The sequence below is a fragment of the Pseudophryne corroboree genome, chromosome 5 (genome assembly GCF_028390025.1).
Source record: "Pseudophryne corroboree isolate aPseCor3 chromosome 5, aPseCor3.hap2, whole genome shotgun sequence".
NCBI classification, from domain to species: domain Eukaryota; kingdom Metazoa; phylum Chordata; class Amphibia; order Anura; family Myobatrachidae; genus Pseudophryne; species Pseudophryne corroboree.
In genome coordinates, this window is record NC_086448.1 from 273,685,280 (window position 1) to 273,707,941 (window position 22,662).

At 47.7% G+C, this 22,662-nt stretch overlaps 1 protein-coding gene across 2 annotated transcripts in view; it reads right to left on the reverse strand.

The window, feature by feature from the left end:
* The window catches only part of CAPN7 (calpain 7), a 218,559-nt gene that overhangs the window by 44,241 nt on the left and 151,656 nt on the right, over window positions 1–22,662 (reverse strand). For both annotated transcript variants that reach the window (XM_063922347.1, XM_063922348.1), the window contains 2 exons: window positions 16,391–16,511; window positions 6,778–6,922 (listed from right to left, as the gene is read on the reverse strand). In XM_063922347.1, the coding sequence (XP_063778417.1) occupies window positions 6,778–6,922; window positions 16,391–16,511 (266 nt within the window). The remainder of the gene's footprint in view (window positions 1–6,777; window positions 6,923–16,390; window positions 16,512–22,662) is intronic.

Below are 22,662 nucleotides of genomic sequence, written 5' to 3' on the forward strand. Positions count from 1 at the left end.
TCAGAGGCCGAACTTGTAGAACTTAGCAAACACGTTCTACCCAGACCAAGTAGCTGCTCGGCAAAGCTGTAAGGCCGAGACACCCCGGGGCAGCCGCCCAGGAAGAACCCACTTTACGAGTAGAGTGGGCCTTAACAGATTTTGGACATGGCAGGCCTGCCGTAGAATAAGCATGCTGAATAGTAAACCTGATCCAGCGAGAAATCGTCTGCTTAGAAGCAGGACACCAAACCTTGTTGGGATCATAAAAGATGAACAAAGCATCTGACTTCCTGTGACGAGAGGTCAAAGCCCTCACCACATCCAAGGACTATGAAGTAATTGAGGAGTCAGTAGCCACTGGCACCACAATAGGTTGGTTGATATGAAAAGCGGACACAACCTTTGGAAGAAACTGCTGACGCGTTCTGAGCTCAGCCCTATCTTCATGGAAAACCAAATAGGGGCTCTTACATGACAATGCCCCTAATTCTGACACACGCCTAGCAGATGCCAATGCCAACAGTGTGACCGCCTTCCAAGTAAGAAACTTGACGTCCACCTCCTGCAAAGGTTCGAACCAATCGATTGCAGGAACTGCATCACCATATTAAGATCCCAAGGTGCCGGAGGAGGCACACAGGGAGGTTGGATGTGCAGAACCCCTTTCAAGAAAGTCTGAACTTCAGCGGAGTGCAGCCAATTGTTTCTGGAAGAAAATGGACAAGGCCGCAATCAGGACTTTAATGGAGCCCAGGAGTAGGCCCACATCCACATCAACCTGCAGAAAGAGGAGAAACCGTCCTAGTTGAAACTCCACCGTTGGAAACTACTTGGATTCACACCAAGACACATACTTTTTGCAAATGCGATGGTAATGTTTAGACGTAACTCCCTTCCTAGCCTGAATTAGGGTAGAAATGACACTTTTCGGAATGCACTTCCGAGCTATGATCTGGCGTTCAACCTCCATGCCATCAAACGTAGCAAGTCTTTATAGGCAAACGGCCCCTGTTGAAGAAGGTCCCCGCAAAGAGGAAGAGGCCTCGGATCCTCCTGGAGTAACTACAGAAGATCCGCGTACCAAGCCCTCCTTGGCCAGTCCGGAGCAATGAGGATCGCCTGAACTCCTGTTCTTTTTATTAGTTTGAGAATTCTTGCGATAAGTGGAAGTGGAGGGAACACATACACTGTTGGAACACCCACAGATTTATCAGTGCTTCCACCCCCACTGCCTGTGGGTCTCTCGACCTGGAGCAGTACCTGCAAAGCTTCTTGTTGAGGCGAGCGGCCATCATGTCTACCTGAGGTACACCCCAACGGCTTGTCACCTCTGCGAACACCTCCAGGTGGAGGCCCCATTCTCCTGGATGGAGATCGTGTCTGCTGAGGAAGTCCACTTCCCAGATGTCCACTCCCGGAATGAAGATTGCTGATAGCGCCACCACGTGCCGCTCTGCCCAGAGGATTCTTGTTACCTCTGTCATTGCCGCTCTGCTCTTCGTTCCGCCCTGTCTGTTTATGTAGGACACTGCCATCACATTGTCCGACTGAAACTGAATGGCCTGATCTTGCACAAGATGTGCCGCTTGTAGAAGGCCGTTGTATACGGCCCTTAGTTCCAGAATGTTTATCGGAAGTATGGATTCCAGACTTGACCACTTTCCTTGGAAAGTTTCCCCTTGGGTGACTGCTCCCCAACCTCTGAGAATTGCATCCGTGGTTAGAAGGATCCAATTCTGAATCCCGAACCTGCGGCCCTCGAGTAGGTGAGAAGTTTGCAGCCACCAGAGGAAGATGTGATCCTGACCACTTGTCTAGGAGATCCAGTTGGAAGTGCCTTGCATGGAATCTTCCGTACTGAAGAGCCTCGTAGGAGGCTACCATCTTCCCCAGAAGGCGAATGCCCTGATGAACCGATACCCGGGCTGGCTTCAGGACATCCCGTACCATTGATTGGATCACCAAAGCTTTCTCCACCGGTAGAAATACTCTTTGCACCACCGTGTCGAGTATCATCCCCAGGAAGGGCAGTCTCCTTGTCAGTTCCAAATGTGACTTTGGGAGGTTCAGGATCCACCCATGATCCTGGAGTAGTCGAGTTTAGAGAGCAATACTCTGAAACAACCTCTCTCTGGAAGACGCTTTTATCAGGAGATCTTCCAGATATGGAATTACGTTCACTACCTGCTTGTGGAGTAGCATAATCTCTGCCATGACCTTGGTGAACACTCTCGGTGCTGTGGAGAGGCCAAACGGCAGCGCTTGGAACCGATAGTGACAATTCAGTAGTGCAAATCTGAGATAAGCCTGGTGAGGCGGCCAGATCGGAATGGGAAGGTACGCATCCTTGATATCCAGGGATACCAGGAATTCCCCTTCCTCCAGACCTGATATCACCGCTCTCAGAGATTCCATCTTGAATTTGAATTCCCTTAAGTAAGCGTTCAATGATTTTAGGTTTAAAATTGGCCTTACTGAACCATCCGGTTTCGGCACCACAAACAGGTTGGAATAATAACCCCTGTGGTGTAGGTGAGGTGGAACTGGGACAATAACATCTGTTTTGACCAATTTTTGAATGGCCTCATGTAGTATAGCACTTTCTGTCAGCGAAACTGGTAAGCCTGATTTGAAGAATCTGTGAGGTGGGAGTTCCTAAAACTCCAGTCTGTAGCCCTGGGTAACGATTTCCGTCACCCAGGGGTCTAGGCCTGATGACGCCCAGATGTAACTGAAATTTTTTAGTCTTGCTCCCACCTGCCCGATCCCCAGGCTGGGAGGTCCACCGTCATGCTGACGATTTAGAGGAGACAGATCCTGGTTTCTGTTCCTGAGAACCTCTTGGTGCAGGTTTTTTGGATTTTCACTGACCACCCTTAAAGAAGGTGGAAGGGGATTTGGAATTTTTAACTTTTGCGGTCCGAAAGGACTGCAGTGTGGACGTAGGATAAGATTTCCTAGTCAATGGAGAGGTGGAGGGTAAAAAGGTCGACTTACCCTCAGTTGCCGTGGAAATCCACGCATCCAATGCGTCCCCAAACAGAGCCTGTCCTGTGAAGGGTAGGTTCTCCACACTTTTCTTAGATTCTGCATCTGCAGTCCATTGAGGTAGCCAGAGTCCTCTGCGTGCTGATACCGCTATGGAAGTAGTCCTTGCATTCAGCATTCCAAGGTCTTTCATGGCCTCCACCATGAACCCTGCAGAATCCTGTATGTGACGCAAAAATAAATCAATGTCACACCTATCCATTGAATCTAATTCCTCTAGCAATGTGCCTGACCACTTTACTATGGCTTTAGAAATCCACGCACAAGCAATAGTAGACCTTAAAGGCGCGCCTGTAGCAGTGTACATAGATTTGAGTGTAGTCTCACTCTTGCGGTCAGCCGGCTCCTTTGAACCAAGGACAGGTAAAACAACCTTTTTAGACAACCTAGATACAGAAGCGTCTACTATAGGTGGTGTTTCCCATTTCTTCCTATCCTCTTCAGGTAAAGGAAAAGCAATGAGAATTCTCTTAGGGATTTGGAATTTTTTCTCCGGGCTTTCCCAGGATTTTTCAAATAAAGAGTTCAGCTCTTTAGAAGCAGGGAAGGTGAGAGAGGATTTCTAATTTTCTGTAATATAAGATTCCTCTTCCGGCTCAGGTACCTTCTCAGCAATATGCAAAACATCCCTAATGGCTTCAATCATCAACTGCACCCTCTTAGCAAGGGATGCATCCCCCCCCCTGCATATCCCCATCACCGTCCCCTGTATCAGAGTCGGTATCAGTGTCAGCTTGCATTATTTGGGCAAGTGTACGTTTCTTAGGGTATGTAGGTGGGGTATGGGGGGGGGGGGGGGGGGGAGTAGGAGCTGAATGCTGTAACCCCTCTACAGACAACAAAAACTGTGTTTCTTTCTCATTATGTGACATCCTAGATGAAATCTGTGATATCATTCCCCTTAAAGAATTCACCCATGGGGGCTCGGATTCGACAGGCTGGGAAAGCACATTGCAGTCCTGAGTACATGGGACAGACTCTTCAGGAGAAGATACACACTCTGCAGCACAGGATACAGAGCCCTTAGACATGGTAATGTGGAAAAAATACACACACACACACACACACGAAAATGTCAGACACAGTTTCCCCAGAGTACCTTCAGAGAGTCACAGAGTATAAGGAGCCAGCCACACAGCGCCCCAGTAGGCAGTTAATAGAATAAACGGCCGGCACTGACTGAATAACTTTAATAAGATAAACAGTTGTTATAACACTCTTATGAGGAGGGCAGTGCTCCCTGTCAGCGTCTCATCTGTGTGATCTGCAGAGAGAAAATGGAGCTGGTGAGTGCTGGATCCGCTCTGAGGAGAAGCCCCGCCCCCTGTAATGACGCGTCTTCCCGCACTTAATGGATTATACTGGCCTGAGTTTTTGTGCTGCTAAAAGCGGGAGTAGCCCGTTACCATATTTTGACCAGTGTAGGGTCCGTACGCTGGCCCAGTATGCCCCTCACAGGGCCGTACATCAAGTGCCGCTGAGCCTTACGGAGCTCAGCCTGTCAGAGCTGCGCTCCCACCCTTGTGCTGCCATTCCCGCCGGCGACCCGCTTCCCGGCGTCATACTCACCACCCTTCTTTCTTCTGGCTCTGTTAGGGGGTGGCGGCCGTGGTGCGGGAGTGAGCAGTCGTCTCGTGGGCTTGCGAACATCCCCCTCAGGAGCTCAGTGTCCTGTCAGCAGAGATAGAGAACCATTAACTTCTAGAGTTGGTTCCTACTCCCAAACCCCCCCCCCCCCCCCCCACCCCCTAAGTCCCACGAAGCAGGGAGGCTGTTGCCAGCAGCCTTCCTGTACCAAACAACTCTTAGAAAATAATAAAACTAGAAAAACTCCAAAGAGCTCCCCTAGCTGTGACCGGCTCCTCCGGGCACATTTTCTAAACTGAGTCTGGTAGGAGGGACATAGAGGGAGGAGCAAGCCCACACTATTAAACTCTTAAAGTTTAAGTGGCTCCCAGAGGACCCGTCTATAACCCATGGTACTAATATGGACCCCAGCATCCTCTAGGACGCAAGAGAAAAATGTTACTCTAGTGTTGATTGGTTGCCATGGGCAACTTCTCCACTGGCTCACTTCTCCACACTTTTCACTGCTTCATGAATAGACCCCTAATGTATGTCACCAAATTCAATTGGAAGAAAAAAACAGTGAAGTGTCCAGTCCCATGGCATTACAAGTGGTGCCTGACATTAACAACATTCTGGGGAAAATGTATATGGCACTTGGAAAGTTTCAAAGATCTGTTTAAAGGATATGTAAATATAATGTATACCGTTAAGAGGTGCTATGTTGAGCTTTACATTTTGGATTAAAGGTAAAATGAGACCTGCCAATATAATGAATATTATTACTTTACTTCTGTTAGAGTATTTGTGGAGTGCAAAAACAGCTGAATTACAGTGTAAATCTTTGGTGGCACTTTACACCTTGATTTTTATTTATTTACATAGACTTATGCAGTGGTAGCATATTCCACCGTTGCACTATACAATTGGGAACAAAACAGCAATAAAACAAAAATGGGTAATAGACAAAGAGGTAAGAGGGCCCTGCTCACAAGCTTACAGACCATATAGGAATTGTATACAGGAGGATAAGTGTTACATTTTGTAAATTAGTCCAGAGAGATTGCTGAGGTTCCTGATGTGCTCTATGGCCCAGTCACAACAGTAATGTTGGCCTGGGGTCAATGATATGCGCAAGTGTAGAAGAGAAAATGTAACATTATATGTGGATATATAGAGGGTAGGTGATTAGTAGAATGTGGGCGCATGTGTGCTTAAATGTACCAAAACATAAGTCTGAACAGCAAGATGGTGGCTTTTTAATTGGTCAGTGGGAGTATAGGCACAGTGAGAGGTTATGTGTGAAGTATAAGTGTGCACCAATAGGCCTAGACAGGCTGGCATATTTTCCCAGAGTAAAGCTATTGAAACAACATAAAAAGATGGATGCATTTTAAGGGGGAAGTACATGTCCATACTGCATGGAGGGGCTCACACTCAATCACAATAGGACTTGATACCTGCACCAACCGGCCAAGCACATCAACCACAGGCAGTGCACAAAACCGGTCTCCGTGACATGACGTTATCACCGTACAACATGACAAGTTGGTGAGGAATTTCAGCTTCTGATGTGTCCTTTAGATGCAGGATTCTGATCACACTACACACCTCAATGTTTGACCTTGTTTGCACCAGCCCCGCCATCTTACACCTGGTGTTGTGGCGGTATGACTGATATGAGGCGCAGTATTTTGGAATATTTGCATACCATAATGAGATATCTTGGGGATGGGATCCAAGTCTAAACACAGAATGTATTTATGTTTCATATACACACAGCCTGAAGGTAATTTTATACAATGTGTTTTTATAATTTTGTGCCTGAAACAAATCAGAAAGCAGAGATGTCACTATCTCAGTTGTGCTCAAAAAATTCTGTATTTCGGAATATTTCGTATTTTTTGGATATGGGAGATTCAACCTGTATATCATTACTTGAGGAAAATACCTTAACACGCAGAGGTTCTCAAACGCAGTCCTCAAGGCACCCCAATAGTCCAGGTTTTAAGTATATCCATGCTTGGCCGCAGGTGACTTAATTAGTACCTCAGTCAATTTGATTTAACCATCTATGCTGATCCATGGAAATACTCAAAACCTGGACGTTGGAGTGCCTTGAGGACCACGTTTTAGAACCTCTGCCTTAACATAATGTAAATGTTATAGGATATAATTTACCATTGTCAATTTTTTGGGCTGTTCGTGGGTCAAAGTTCAAGTATTTCTGCAGTTCTGGAGTCCAGCTCCTCTCGTCTTTCTCACAAAAACGACCTTTCCATCGTAAATGACTCCAAGGATTCTTCAACTGGAGAAACCGCAATGCCTGTACGTAGTAGAACAAGTATCTAAATTACATACTGTATATACATATATAATTTTCACATGGACAGAAATATTCCACAGACTCAAGTATTTTTATCCTCCAGGGAGATCTCATGCCCTATCCCAAGATGGCCACCTAGATAACTATTGGCAATGTGCAGGGCCCATCTTATTTCTTTACTGTATAAGACTGTGTAGTGACATGGTGGAAGAGAGAAGTCTCCTACGAGACCTGGTTACCACCTGTCATAAAGCTAGTCCAGCATCCCTGCACAGCTATCTGTTTGCAGTTTACACTCACCAGCTGGTGAGCTGTATGAAACCCTGATCCTCTCCAGCTTTGCTCCATTACCAGTGTACATGTAACAGTGGGTATGGCTGTACCTGCTATCTATAATGAGCTAACACTACAGGTTAAGTAACTGGGCTGTTCATACGAGTCATCCATTGGTTTTGTGCCTACTGTATATAACTCTGCAATATCAACACCTGCACACAAATCATTTGCGGCCACTGCCCTGTCTGATAGAGGGGTCCCCACCTCCTATGCTTTCCTCGGTTCGGCACTCGATCAAGCAGGCTCTGACAGCACCAGATACACCGGCTGTAAGCTGCCTCTAATTCATAGACAGCTGTGATTCAGGAAGAATTCACATCTTTGAGAATTAGAGGCAGTACACATCTGTGATCATCAGCGCTGACAAGCAGCAGGAATTCCCTATCAGTCTGACTCAGACGGCAAACTGATGTGGCTGCACACACACACACAAGGTCAACCCCGTCTCCCTTATGTAAGGGGCAGATTCCTCAGGCAGTGGCTCCCACCCTGCTCCCTTTGCTGCTTCCATCGTTTGCCTTTGCTCAAAGTGGTCATGCGGTGGCCCAAAGGAACACTCATTGCTGGTCTGGAAATCTGTGGGCTCCTTAGTCCCCACAGGCCCAGGTGTAATAAACCTGCTGAACCAATGGCAATTCCGCCTCTGGATGTGGCTAAGATGTCCTATACTAGTACAACATGATTTTTTTATGACCAAAATATGCCATAAGAAGCACCACAACTTCTATAGTGTATGACATCTTTTAATATGTAATCAAATACAAGACACAGGGACAGATAAGCTGTGAGTGTGTTGTTATACAAACCCCAGCCCCCTGACTGATGCCCCCTCCCCTGGAGAAACCCCACTGACAGCATAAAAATCCCCCCCAAAAAACATCCTGCAAGTGTAAATTCTGCACATACTTATATATATATATATATATATATATATGTTTATTTGGTGCATTTCCAAAGTATGGGGATTTACATAAAATAACCGTTGCACATACTGTACTACTATACATGAGCTCCATAATGTTTGAATAGACTACCCTCACTTGGTAGAGTAAACTACCAACAACCTTGATGAGACTATCACAGCCTGACCCTGGGAAAGACACTGGAGAAAATCTACTTTTGGACTGTCTGATGGAAAAGGTTACGGATGTCTGGACTGTGGGCCTAATTCAGCATGGATCGTCATTCTGAGAAATCGCAACTTGAGTGATTTTCGAACGACTGCGCATGCATAGCGTTCGCATTGCACCCGCACGAGGGGTGTAGTATGGTATGCTGGCGGCCGGGCTCCCGTCGACCAGCATACCGGCACCGGGATCCCTACAGCCGGCATACCGACAGCGTGGCAAGCGCAAATGATCCCCTTGCGGGCTCGCTGCGTTCGCCACGCTGCGGACACGCTATTTATTCTCCCTCCATGGGGGTCGTGGACCCCCAAGAGGGAGAAAAAGTGTCGGTATGCCGGCTAACGGGATTCCGGCACCGGCATACTGTGCGCCGGGATCCCGACAGCCGGCAAACTGAATACCACCCCACACGAGGGGTACTATCAACAGAAATTGCATACCAATCATAAATCACAATGTAGCAGCTGTTTGACTGACAGGAACCTGGCATTTCTGGGCGGAAACCTGCCGTTTTCTGGGTGCGTCAGAAAAACGTAGGCATGCCAAGGCATTTTTGGAGGGTCTCGGACGTCAGCGCAGACAACTTCCAGGGCGTCTCAGTAGCAGATTACTGTCAGTATCAGACCCACTTACATTTAATAAGATGGCAAAGATTCTTCTCCGGGAATTGCGTTTGCATCTGCGAGTGGTTAGCGATCTGCAATGCATTTGCAAACTTGCACGGGGGCGTTTTTCTTCCTGTCGGGCGGCGCCTTTCTATTCGTAGACAACTGCAATTTCTCAGAATAGCGGAATTAGGCCCTATGTAAGAATGACTGCGCTAGGTGAATGTGGAACAAATGGTACTCAGGGCCTGAGTTAGAGAAGAACACTAATGCAGCTGCACGTGCGATTTTCTCCACAGCGCAACTGCGCTACCACCCAGAGAAGAAAAGAGACGCCAGCCGGAGCTACCACAACTCATTCGTAATTGCGTACACATATGCAGCCTATACGCTGAAGGGTAGACCTATGGCCACAGTGGCTGGACCAGGCAGTAGTCATGCAAGTGCCATGTTTTTGTACGTTAGGACTCGCAGCTGATGTCAGATACATGCCCCGAAAAATAAGAATTTACTTACCGATAATTCTATTTCTCGTAGTCCGTAGTGGATGCTGGGGACTCCGTCAGGACCATGGGGAATAGCGGCTCCGCAGGAGACAGGGCACAAAAATAAAGCTTTAGGATTAGGTGGTGTGTACTGGCTCCTCCCCCTATGACCCTCCTCCAAGCCTCAGTTAGGATACTGTGCCCGGACGAGCGTACACAATAAGGAAGGATATTGAATCCCGGGTAAGACTCATACCAGCCACACCAATCACACCGTATAACTTGTGATCTGAACCCAGTTAACAGTATGACAAACGTAGGAGCCTCTGAACAGACGGCTCACAACAATAACAACCCGAATTTGTTTGTAACAATAACTATGTACAAGTATTGCAGACAATCCGCACTTGGGATGGGCGCCCAGCATCCACTACGGACTACGAGAAATAGAATTATCGGTAAGTAAATTCTTATTTTCTCTAACGTCCTAAGTGGATGCTGGGGACTCCGTCAGGACCATGGGGATTATACCAAAGCTCCCAAACGGGCGGGAGAGTGCGGATGACTCTGCAGCACCGAATGAGAGAACTCAAGGTCCTCCTCAGCCAGGGTATCAAATTTGTAGAATTTTGCAAATGTGTTTGCCCCTGACCAAGTAGCAGCTCGGCAGAGTTGTAATGCCGAGACCCCCCGGGCAGCCGCCCAGGATGAGCCCACTTTCCTTGTGGAATGGGCCTTGACAGATTTAGGTTGTGGCAAGCCTGCCACAGAATGTGCAAGTTGAATTGTGCTACAAATCCAACGAGCAATCGTCTGCTTAGAAGCAGGAGCACCCATCTTGTTGGGTGCATACAATATAAACAGTGAGTCAGACTTTCTGACTCCCGCCGTTCTTGAAATATATATTTTCAATGCCCGGACCACGTCCAACAACTTGGAATCCTCCAAATCGTTAGTAGCCGCAGGCACCACAATAGGCTGGTTCAGGTGAAACGCTGACACCACCTTAGGCAGAAAATGAGGACGTGTCCGCAGTTCTGCCCTGTCCGTATGGAAAATCAGATATGGGCTCTTATATGATAAAGCCGCCAATTCTGATACTCTCCTGGCTGAAGCCAGGGCCAGTAGCATGGTTACTTTCCATGTAAGATACTTCAACTCCACCGATTTGAGCGGCTCAAACCAATGGGATTTGAGAACATCCAAGACTACATTAAGATCCCACGGTGCCACTGGGGGCACAACCGGGGGCTGTATATGTAGTACTCCTTTTACAAAAGTCTGGACTTCAGGAACTGAAGCCAATTCTTTTTGGAAGAAAATCGACAGGGCCGAAATTTGAACCTTAATGGACCCCAATTTGAGGCCCATAGACAATCCTGTTTGCAGGAAATGTAGGAATCGACCCAGTTGAAATTCCTCCGTGGGGGCCTTCCTGGCCTCACACCACGCAACATATTTTCTCCAAATGCGGTGATAATGTTGTGCAGTCACCTCCTTCCTGGCTTTTACCAGTGTAGGAATGACCTCTTCCGGAATTCCTTTTTCCCTTAGAATTCGGCGTTCAACCGCCATGCCGTCAAACGCAGCCGCGGTAAGTCTTGGAATAGACACGGTCCCTGCTGAAGCAGGTCCGGTCTTAGAGGTAGAGGCCACGGATCCTCCGTGAGCATCTCTTGAAGTTCCGGGTACCAAGTTCTTCTTGGCCAATCCGGAGCCACTAGTATCGTTCTTACTCCCTTTTGCCGTATAATTCTCAGTACCTTTGGTATGAGAGGCAGAGGAGGGAACACATACACTGACTGGAACACCCACGGTGTTACCAGAGCGTCCACAGCTATTGCCTGAGGGTCTCTTGACCTGGCGCAATACCTGTCCAGTTTTTTGTTGAGGCGGGACGCCATCATATCCACCATTGGTTTTTCCCAACGGTTCACAATCATGTGGAAGACTTCTGGATGAAGTCCCCACTCTCCCGGGTGTAGATCGTGTCTGCTGAGGAAGTCTGCTTCCCAGTTGTCCACTCCCGGAATGAATACTGCTGACAGTGCTATCACATGATCTTCCGCCCAGCGAAGAATCCTTGCAGCTTCTGCCATTGCTGTCCTGCTTCTTGTGCCGCCCTGTCTGTTTACGTGGGCGACTGCCGTGATGTTGTCCGACTGGATCAACACCGGCTGACCCTGAAGCAGGGGTTTTGCCAGACTTAGAGCATTGTAAATCGCTCTTAGCTCCAGTATATTTATGTGAAGAGACATCTCCAGGCTTGACCATACTCCCTGGAAGTTTCTTCCCTGTGTGACCGCTCCCCAGCCTCTCAGACTGGCATCCGTGGTCACCAGGACCCAGTCCTGTATGCCGAATCTGCGGCCCTCTAACAGATGAGCACTCTGCAACCACCACAGAAGAGACACCCTTGTCCGTGGCGATAAGGTTATCCGCTGATGCATCTGCAGATGCGATCCGGACCATTTGTCCAGCAGATCCCACTGAAAAGTTCGTGCGTGGAATCTGCCGAATGGAATCGCTTCGTAAGAAGCCACCATCTTTCCCAGGACTCTTGTGCATTGATGCACAGACACTTTCCCTGGTTTTAGGAGGTTCCTGACAAGTTCGGATAACTCCCTGGCTTTCTCCTCCGGAAGAAACACCTTTTTCTGAACCGTGTCCAGAATCATTCCCAGAAACAGCAGACGTGTCGTCGGGGTCAACTGAGATTTTGGAAAATTCAGAATCCACCCGTGTTGTTGCAGCACTAGTTGGGTTAGTGCTACTCCGTCCTCCAGCTGTTCTCTGGACCTTGCCCTTATCAGGAGATCGTCCAAGTAAGGGATAATTAATACGCCTCTTCTTCGCAGAAGAATCATAATTTCGGCCATTACCTTGGTAAAGACCCGAGGTGCCGTGGACAATCCAAACGGCAGCGTTTGAAACTGATAATGACAGTTTTGCACCACGAACCTGAGGTACCCTTGATGTGAAGGGCAAATTGGGACATGTAGGTAAGCATCCTTTATGTCCAGGGACACCATAAAGTCCCCTTCTTCCAGATTCGCTATCACTGCTCTGAGTGACTCCATCTTGAACTTGAATTTTTGTATGTACAGGTTCAAAGATTTCAGATTTAGAATAGGTCTTACCGAGCCGTCCGGCTTCGGTACCACAAATAGCGTGGAGTAATACCCCTTTCCCTGTTGTAGGAGGGGTACCTTGACTATCACCTGCTGAGAAAACAGCTTGTGAATGGCTTCCAATACCATCGCCCTGTCTGAGGGAGACGTTGGCAAAGCAGACTTTAGGAACCGGCGAGGGGGAGACTTCTCGAATTCCAACCTGTAACCCTGAGATACTACCTGCAGAATCCAGGGGTCCACCTGTGAGCAAGCCCACTGTGCGCTGAAATTCTTGAGTCGACCCCCCACCGCTCCTGAGTCCGCTTGTAAGGCCCCAGCGTCATGCTGAGGGCTTTGCAGAACCCTGGGAGGGCTTCTGTTCCTGGGCAGGGGCTGCTTGCTGCCCTCTCTTACCCCTTCCTCTGCCCCGAGGCAGATATGACTGTCCTTTTGTCCGCTTGTTCTTATAGGACCGAAAGGACTGCGGCTGAAAAGACGGTGTCTTTTTCTGTTGGGAGGGGGTCTGAGGTAAAAAGGTGGATTTTCCGGCAGTTGCCGTGGCCACCAGATCCGATAGACCGACGCCAAATAATTCCTCCCCTTTATACGGCAATACTTCCATATGTCGTTTGGAATCCGCATCACCTGACCACTGTCGCGTCCATAAACTCCTTCTGGCAGATATGGACATCGCATTTACTCTCGATGCCAGAGTGCATCTATAGTCAATAAAATACTGTCCCTATCCAGGGTATCAATATTTTCAGTCAGGGAATCCAACCAGACGACCCCAGCACTGCACATCCAGGCTGAGGCGATGGCTGGTCGCAGTATAACACCAGTATGTGTGTATATACTTTTTAGGGTAGTTTCCATTCTCCTATCAGCTGGATCCCTGAGGGCGGCCGTATCAGGAGACGGTAACGCCACTTGTTTTGATAAGTGTGTGAGCGCCTTATCCACCCTAGGGGGTGTTTTCCAGCGCGCCCTAACCTCTGGCGGGAAAGGGTATAATGCTAATAACTTTTTTGAAATTAGCATTTTTCTATCTGGGTTAACCCACGCTTCATCACATACATCATTTAATTCCTCTGATTCAGGAAAAACTACAGGTAGTTTTTTCACCCCCCACATAATACCCCTTTTTGTGGTACTTGCAGTATCAGAGATATGCAAAGCCTCCTTCATTGCCGTGATCATATAACGTGTGGCCCTACTTGAAAATACGTTTGTTTCATCACCGTCGACACTAGATTCAGTGTCTGTGTCTGGGTCTGTGTCGACCGACTGAGGTAAAGGGCGCTTTACAGCCCCTGACGGTGTCTGAGACGCCTGGGCAGGTACTAACTGGTTTGCCGGCCGTCTCATGTCGTCAACTGATTTTTGTAATGTGCTGACATTATCACGTAATTCCATAAACAAAGCCATCCATTCCGGTGTCGACTCCCTGGGGGGTGACATCACCATTATCGGCAATTGCTCTGCCTCCACACCAACATCGTCCTCATACATGTCGACACACACGTACCGACACACAGCAGACACACAGGGAATGCTCTTATCGAAGACAGGACCCCACTAGCCCTTTGGGGAGACAGAGGGAGAGTTTGCCAGCACACACCCAAGCGCTATAATATATATGGGAACAACCTTATATAAGTGTTGTTCTTTATAGCAGCTTAAATATATCAAAATATCGCCAAAAAAATGCCCCCCCTCTCTGTTTTACCCTGTTTCTGTAGTGCAGTGCAGGGGAGAGTCCTGGGAGCCTTCCTCACAGCGGAGCTGAGCAGGAAAATGGCGCTGTGTGCTGAGGAGAATAAGCTCCGCCCCCTATTTCGGTGGGCTTTTCTCCCGTAGTTTTAGATAACTGGCATGGGTTAAATACATACATATAGCCTCAATGGCTATATGTGATGTATTCTTTTGCCATAAAGGTATTAAATATTGCTGCCCAGGGCGCCCCCAGCAGCGCCCTGCACCCTCCGTGACCGCTTGGTGTGAAGTGTGTGACAACAATGGCGCACAGCTGCAGTGCTGTGCGCTACCTTCATGAAGACTGAAGAGCCTTCTGCCGCCTGTTTCCGGACCTTCAATCTTCAGCATCTGTAAGGGGGGTCGGCGGCGCGGCTCCGGGACGAACCCCAGGGTGAGACCTGTGTTCCGACTCCCTCTGGAGCTAATGGTGTCCAGTAGCCTAAGAATCCAATCCATCCTGCACGCAGGTGAGTTGAAATTCTCTCCCCTAAGTCCCTCGATGCAGTGAGCCTGTTGCCAGCAGGACTCACTGAAAATAAAAAACCTAAAAACTTTTTCTAAGCAGCTCTTTAGGAGAGCCACCTAGATTGCACCCTGCTCGGACGGGCACAAAAACCTAACTGAGGCTTGGAGGAGGGTCATAGGGGGAGGAGCCAGTACACACCACCTAATCCTAAAGCTTTATTTTTGTGCCCTGTCTCCTGCGGAGCCGCTATTCCCCATGGTCCTGACGGAGTCCCCAGCATCCACTTAGGACGTTAGAGAAATGGCCTTGACGCGGTTTTAATAACCACTCCCCGCTAACACAATGTTAACACCCCCAAACTGTTACTTCCTGTCAATCACTTTGCGATGGAATCCTTATTGCATGCAGGATCGCAGTGGCACTTTGACGCCTGCCCAATGTGAACTCAGCACATGTGAAGTCTGCAGATAATCACTCAGATGAGTGGAACATTGGCTTTGCGTATTTCTCTGAATCAGGCCCTCAGTCTGAGCTTCTGTGTTTTACCCACAGATGTTCATATTAAACATTTTATGTGTTTTCTTGAAACCTAATAAATGTTATCTGACAATTAATAAAATGTAACAGTGGTAAACTACACTGAAGTTGCATAAGAATGTGGGCCTGATACGGAGGTGCGCACAGGTCCATATGCTACCGCATCTATCGAGTCTTAGCAAACTGCACTAGTGCTGCAGCATCTTTGCTCATCTCTGGACGATACCGAGTCAGAAGGATCTTGGATGATTCTCTACTTATGTGAAGAAATGGTGTTTCAGGGTATCAAACAGAAGAGAACCATATTGTGGGTATTGTCATGGGAGTGTTGTAGGCATATATAGCCAGTTACAATACTTCAGTCGTGTGTACAGATGACACACCTCTCATGGTTCTATTCGCACCCAGTTCTGAGTGCATTTAACAGTGATCGTTCTCTCCTTCATTAACATCGCTCAATGTGTACACAGGCTTCCAATATGCCAGCCCGTCATATCGCCTGGGTACACATCATACTTGCCTACTTTAAATTTCTCCTCTCTGGGAGAAGCTCGGAGAGGAGATGCTATGGGAGACTTTGGGGGGTGGGGCTGGGCTGTGACATCAAGCCCCCCACCGGGAAAACGCTACGATTCATGGGTCCGCGGGAAGGAGCAGGGCTAAAATTATGCAATTTGCGTAATTTTAATCCCTTCCCCACCCCACAGACCCGCAAATATGTGAGAGTATCTCTCCATCCTGCCCGCATCACTAGGGTGAGAGCAGGATGCGGGAGACCAACCTACTCTTCCGGGGGTGCGGAGGGCTACCCCAAAAAATGGGAACCTCCCGCAGCTTCCTGGGAGAGCAGGCAAGTATGGTACACATCACACCAGTGTGTACCCTGCTTTACACTAACTGTGTCTTTTCAAGGCTATTGTGTATGAAACCTATCTATACTAAAACTGAAGTACTGTACTATGCAACAATCAAGCACTCAGCACATTTATAGTAAACCTGTGCATAGTCCAATCAAGCATTAAAAAATATGTAACATCAAACCTTGTATTCCCTTATGTCCAATACAGCGTATGCATGTGTAGGTACCAAGCCCCATTTCTCTCCTTCCTCTTCAGACATCATGCCTGTAGCCGTGGTTATAAGTACATCACCTTTGTGAAATCTGAAAATAGAAATACGATAAGGTACAATTACTCTAACTAAAGCATAAAATGTGGTATTTAAGTAGGCCCAATACGGTGCGGCTGTGCAAACAAAAACATTACAAGACTGGTGTCACAGGATTGGTTTAGAATGCAACATTTTTTGTCATGGGTGAATAGAAACACAATATTTTTTTTTAAATTCAATAATTTTTTATTGGATTTTTAAAGTTTTGCTTTAACAACTTACAAAACGACTAAAAACAACAAAAACAAACATACTAACCATAATACAGACAGCTGCATTGATACCAAGAAGGAGAAAAAAAAAAAAAAATGGAGTACATAGTACAACAGACAAATGAGAATTCAGACAAATCTATGTAATTACAGAGCACTGGTGACCTGGATCAAAACGTTCCGAATATACCACTTCCAAATTAAGCACGTGCATAGCAGAGATAGCATAATAATATTGCAACATAACATAACGATACATGGCTGGCCACGGGCTGACCATCTCTAAAATATCCCATCGAAAAAAGGGGGAAAAATAAATACAAATCTGAGCTTCATTTATCCTTGAAATATCTAGAGCCCATCCACTTCCCCCAAACCGTAAATAATTTATTTTCCGCCTTCCTAGCTAGGAACACAAACTTCTCATGTGCAATGGTTTCATTGACCAAAGAGATCCATGCCCTAGGTATCGGGGCTTCCCCATCCAACCACAGCCTAGCTATGCAAACCTTGGCCAGAGCGCATAGATTAATGACATAACGCCTGCTGGGCAGATCTAAAGCCTCCTCGTCTATAGCCAGCAATACACACGTTACAGGTGTAAATATGGGAGAGGTAATACCTCTATCAATTATGACACGTATAACTTCTTTCCAGAATAACAACATCGTAGGGCATGACCAGAGCAGATGCCAAAAGTCAGCTCCCAGGCTTCCACACTTAGGGCACCCCGAGCTATGAGATCCCCCAATATGCGTCAGTCTCACTGGGGTCATATACACCCTGTGAAGTATATACAATTGAATTTGCTGGTATCTAACGGAAGAAGTGGAGAGCCGATGGGACCCCAAAGCATTCTTCCATATATCATCCGATAATGGACCTACATCCGACTCCCACTTACCCCGAAGAGAAGCTAAAGGGTCGGCATGGTGCATCTGGAGTAAACAGCCATATATCCTAGAGACCAAGTGCCCTGATTCCAGCGTCTGCAACACTGATTTGAGAAACAAAATATTTAACTAAAAACATTTATTTCCTTATCACACTGTAGAGCTGAGAGCTCTGTTTCCGTATCACACGGTACAGCTGAGAGAGCCCTGTTTCCTTATCACACGGTACAGCTGAGAGAGCCCTGTTTCCTTATCACACTGTAGAGCTGAGAGCCCTGTTTCCTTATCACACGGTACAGCTGAGAGAGCCCTGTTTCCTTATCACATGGTACAGCTGAGAGAGCCCTGTTTCCTTATCACATGGTACAGCTGAGAGCCCTGTTTCCTTATCACACGGTACAGCTGAGAGAGCCCTGTTTCCTTATCACACCATAGAGCTGAGAGAGCCCTGTTTCCTTATCACACGGTACAGCTGAGAGCCATGTTTCCTTATCACACGGTACAGCTGAGAGCCGTTTCTTGTAAAGCTGAGAGAGACGTTTCCTTATCATACTGTTGAGCTCAGAGAGCCCTGCTTCCTTATCAAGCTGTAGAGCTGAGAGAGCCCTGTTTCCGTATCACACTGTAGAGCTTAGAGAGCCCTGTTTCCTTATCACACGGTACAGCTGAGAGCCCTGTTTCTTGTAAAGCTGAGAGATGTTTCCTCATCATACTGTAGAGCTGAGAGAGCCTTGTTTCCGTATCACACTGTAGAGCTGTGAGAGCCCTGTTTCCTTATCACACCGTAGAGCTGAGAGAGCCCTGTTTCCTTATCACACGGTACAGCTGAGAGCAGTTTCTTGTAAAGCTGAGAGACACGTTTCCTTATCACACTAGAGCTGAGAGCCCTGTTTCTTTATCGCATTGTAGAGCTGCGAGAGCCCTGTTTCCTTATCACACCATAGAGGAGAGAGCCGTTTCCTTATCACACTGTAAAGCTGAGAGAGCCCTGTTTCCTTATCACACTGTAGAGCTGAGAGACCTGTTTCCTTATCACACGGTACAGCTGAGAGAGCCCTGTTTCCTTATCACATGGTACAGCTGAGAGAGCCCTGTTTCCTTATCACATGGTACAGCTGAGAGCCCTGTTTCCTTATCACACGGTACAGCTGAGAGAGCCCTGTTTCCTTATCACACCATAGAGCTGAGAGAGCCCTGTTTCCTTATCACACGGTACAGCTGAGAGCCATGTTTCCTTATCACACGGTACAGCTGAGAGCCCTGTTTCTTGTAAAGCTGAGAGACGTTTCCTCATCATACTGTAGAGCTGAGAGAGCCTTGTTTCCGTATCACACTGTAGAGCTGAGAGAGCCCTGTTTCCTTACCACACCGTAGAGCTGAGAGAGCCCTGTTTCCTTATCACACTGTGGAGCTGAGAGCCCTGTTTCCTTATCACACGGTACAGCTGAGAGCCGTTTCTTGTAAAGCTGAGAGACGTTTCCTCATCATACTGTTGAGCTGAGAGAGCCCTGCTTCCTTATCAAGCTGTAGAGCTGAGAGAGCCCTGTTTCCGTATCACATGGTAGAGCTGGGAGAGCCCTGTTTCCTTATCACACTGTAAGGCTGAGAGAGCCCTGTTTCCGGGATCGGTATGAAATACCTCCAATCAAAATGCCAACGTTCAAAATCCCGACACCAATTGACCGATGGTCAAAATCCCGACATGGACAAAATCCCGACATTTAAAATACCGACAAGGTCAAAATACCGACATGTAAAATGCCGACAGGTCAAAATACCGACATGCGTCTTTTTTTTTTTGTGTGTGTATGTCGACATGGACACCATATAAAGTGTACCGCTGCGCTCGCCATGCTTCGGGCACGGTGCCTCGCTGCGCTCGGCACACTATTATATTCCGGCACACTATTATATTCCCCCTCCAGGTCCACTGGGATGGTAAAGTATGAACAAGTCGGTTTCAATGAAAAAAATCATGAAAAACTCATGTCGGTATTTTGACCTGTCGGCATTTTGACCTGTCGGTATTTTGACCTTGCCTGTATTTTAAATGTCGGTATTTTGTCCATGTCAGGATTTTGACCATCGGTCAATTGGTGTTGGGATTTTGAACGTTGGGATTTTGATTGGAGGTAAACTGACTGCATCCCCTGTTTCCTTATCACACGGTACAGCTGAGACCCCTGTTTCCTTATCACACGGTACAGCTGAGAGAGCCCTGTTTCCTTATCACACTGTAGAGCTGAGAGAGCCCTGTTTCCTTATCACACTGTAGAGCTGAGAGCCCTGTTTCCTTATCACACTGTAGAGCTGAGAGCCCTGTTTCCTTATCACACGGTACAGCTGAGAGAGCCCTGTTTCCTTATCACATGGTACAGCTGAGAGAGCCCTGTTTCCTTATCACACTGTAGAGCTGAGAGCCCTGTTTCCTTATCACACGGTACAGCTGAGAGAGCCCTGTTTCCTTATCACACGGTACAGCTGAGAGAGCCCTGTTTTCTTATCACATGGTACAGCTGAGAGCCCTGTTTCCTTATCACACGGTACAGCTGAGAGCCATGTTTCCTTATCACACGGTACAGCTGAGAGCCGTTTCTTGTAAAGCTGAGAGAGACGTTTCCTTATCATACTGTTGAGCTCAGAGAGCCCTGCTTCCTTATCAAGCTGTAGAGCTGAGAGAGCCCTGTTTCCGTATCACACTGTAGAGCTTAGAGAGCCCTGTTTCCTTATCACACGGTACAGCTGAGAGCCCTGTTTCTTGTAAAGCTGAGAGATGTTTCCTCATCATACTGTAGAGCTGAGAGAGCCTTGTTTCCGTATCACACTGTAGAGCTGTGAGAGCCCTGTTTCCTTATCACACCGTAGAGCTGAGAGAGCCCTGTTTCCTTATCACACGGTACAGCTGAGAGCCGTTTCTTGTAAAGCTGAGAGACACGTCTCCTTATCACACTAGAGCTGAGAGCCCTGTTTCTTTATCGCATTGTAGAGCTGCGAGAGCCCTGTTTCATTATCACACCATAGAGCTGAGAGAGCCGTTTCCTTATCACACTGTAAAGCTGAGAGAGCCCTGTTTCCTTATCACACTGTAGAGCTGAGAGCCCTGTTTCCTTATCACACGGTACAGCTGAGAGCCGTTTCTTGTAAAGCTGAGAGAGACGTTTCCTTATCATACTGTTGAGCTCAGAGAGCCCTGCTTCCTTATCAAGCTGTAGAACTGAGAGAGCCCTGTTTCCGTATCACACTGTAGAGCTTAGAGAGCCCCGTTTCCTTATCACACGGTACAGCTGAGAGCCCTGTTTCTTGTAAAGTTGAGAGACGTTTCCTCATCATACTGTAGAGCTGAGAACGCCTTGTTTCCGTATCACACTGTAGAGCTGAAAGAGCCCTGTTTCCTTATCACACCGTAGAGCTGAGAGAGCCCTGTTTCCTTATCATACTAGAGCTGAGAGCCCTGTTTCTTTATCACACTGTAGAGCTGCGAGAGCCCTGTTTCTTTATCACACTGTAGAGCTGAGAGAGCCCTGTTTCCTTATCACACTGTAGAGCTGAGAGCCCTGTTTCTTGTAAAGCTGAGAGAGACATTTCCTTATCAAGCTGTAGAGCTGAGAGAGCCCTGTTTCCGTATCACACTGTAGAGCTGCGAGAGCCCTGTTTCCTAATCACACTAGAGCGGGTGTAGTATGGCTGACCGCCGGTCTCCTGACCGCCGGTCAGCTTACCGACGCCGGGATCCCGGCGAGGAGGGGCGAGTGCAGCAAGCCCCTTGCGGGCTCGGTGGAGCCCTGTTTCCTAATCACTGTAGAGCTGAGAGAGCCCTGTTTCCTTATCACACCATAGAGCTGAGAGACCCCTGTTTCCTTATCACACTAGAGCTGAGAGCCCTGTTTCTTTATCACACGGTACAGCTGAGAGAGCCCTGTTTCCTTATCACATGGTACAGCTGAGAGCCGTTTCTTGTAAAGCTGAGAGAGACGTTTCCTTATCATACTGTTGAGCTCAGAGAGCCCTGCTTCCTTATCAAGCTGTAGAGCTGAGAGAGCCCTGTTTCCGTATCACACTGTAGAGCTTAGAGAGCCCTGTTTCCTTATCACACCGTAGAGCTGAGAGCCCTGTTTCCTTATCACACGGTACAGCTGAGAGCCCTGTTTCCTTATCACACGGTACAGCTGAGAGCCGTTTCTTGTAAAGCTGAGAGAGACGTTTCCTTATCATACTGTTGAGCTCAGAGAGCCCTGCTTCCTTATCAAGCTGTAGAGCTGAGAGAGCCCTGTTTCCGTATCACACTGTAGAGCTTAGAGAGCCCTGTTTCCTTATCACACGGTACAGCTGAGAGCCCTGTTTCTTGTAAAGCTGAGAGACGTTTCCTCATCATACTGTAGAGCTGAGAGCCTTGTTTCCGTATCACACTGTAGAGCTGAGAGAGCCCTGTTTCCTTATCACACCGTAGAGCTGAGAGAGCCCTGTTTCCTTATCACACTAGAGCTGAGAGCCCTGTTTCTTTATCACACTGTAGAGCTGCGAGAGCCCTGTTTCTTTATCACACTGTAGAGCTGAGAGAGCCCTGTTTCCTTATCACACTGTAGAGCTGAGAGCCCTGTTTCTTGTAAAGCTGAGAGACGTTTCCTCATCATACTGTAGAGCTGAGAACGCCTTGTTTCCGTATCACACTGTAGAGCTGAAAGAGCCCTGTTTCCTTATCACACCGTAGAGCTGAGAGAGCCCTGTTTCCTTATCACACTAGAGCTGAGAGCCCTGTTTCTTTATCACACTGTAGAGCTGCGAGAGCCCTGTTTCTTTATCACACTGTAGAGCTGCGAGAGCCCTGTTTCTTTATCACACTGTAGAGCTGAGAGAGCCCTGTTTCCTTATCACACTGTAGAGCTGAGAGCCCTGTTTCTTGTAAAGCTGAGAGAGACATTTCCTTATCAAGCTGTAGAGCTGAGAGAGCCCTGTTTCCGTATCACACTGTAGAGCTGCGAGAGCCCTGTTTCCTAATCACACTAGAGCGGGTGTAGTATGGCTGACCGCCGGTCAGCTT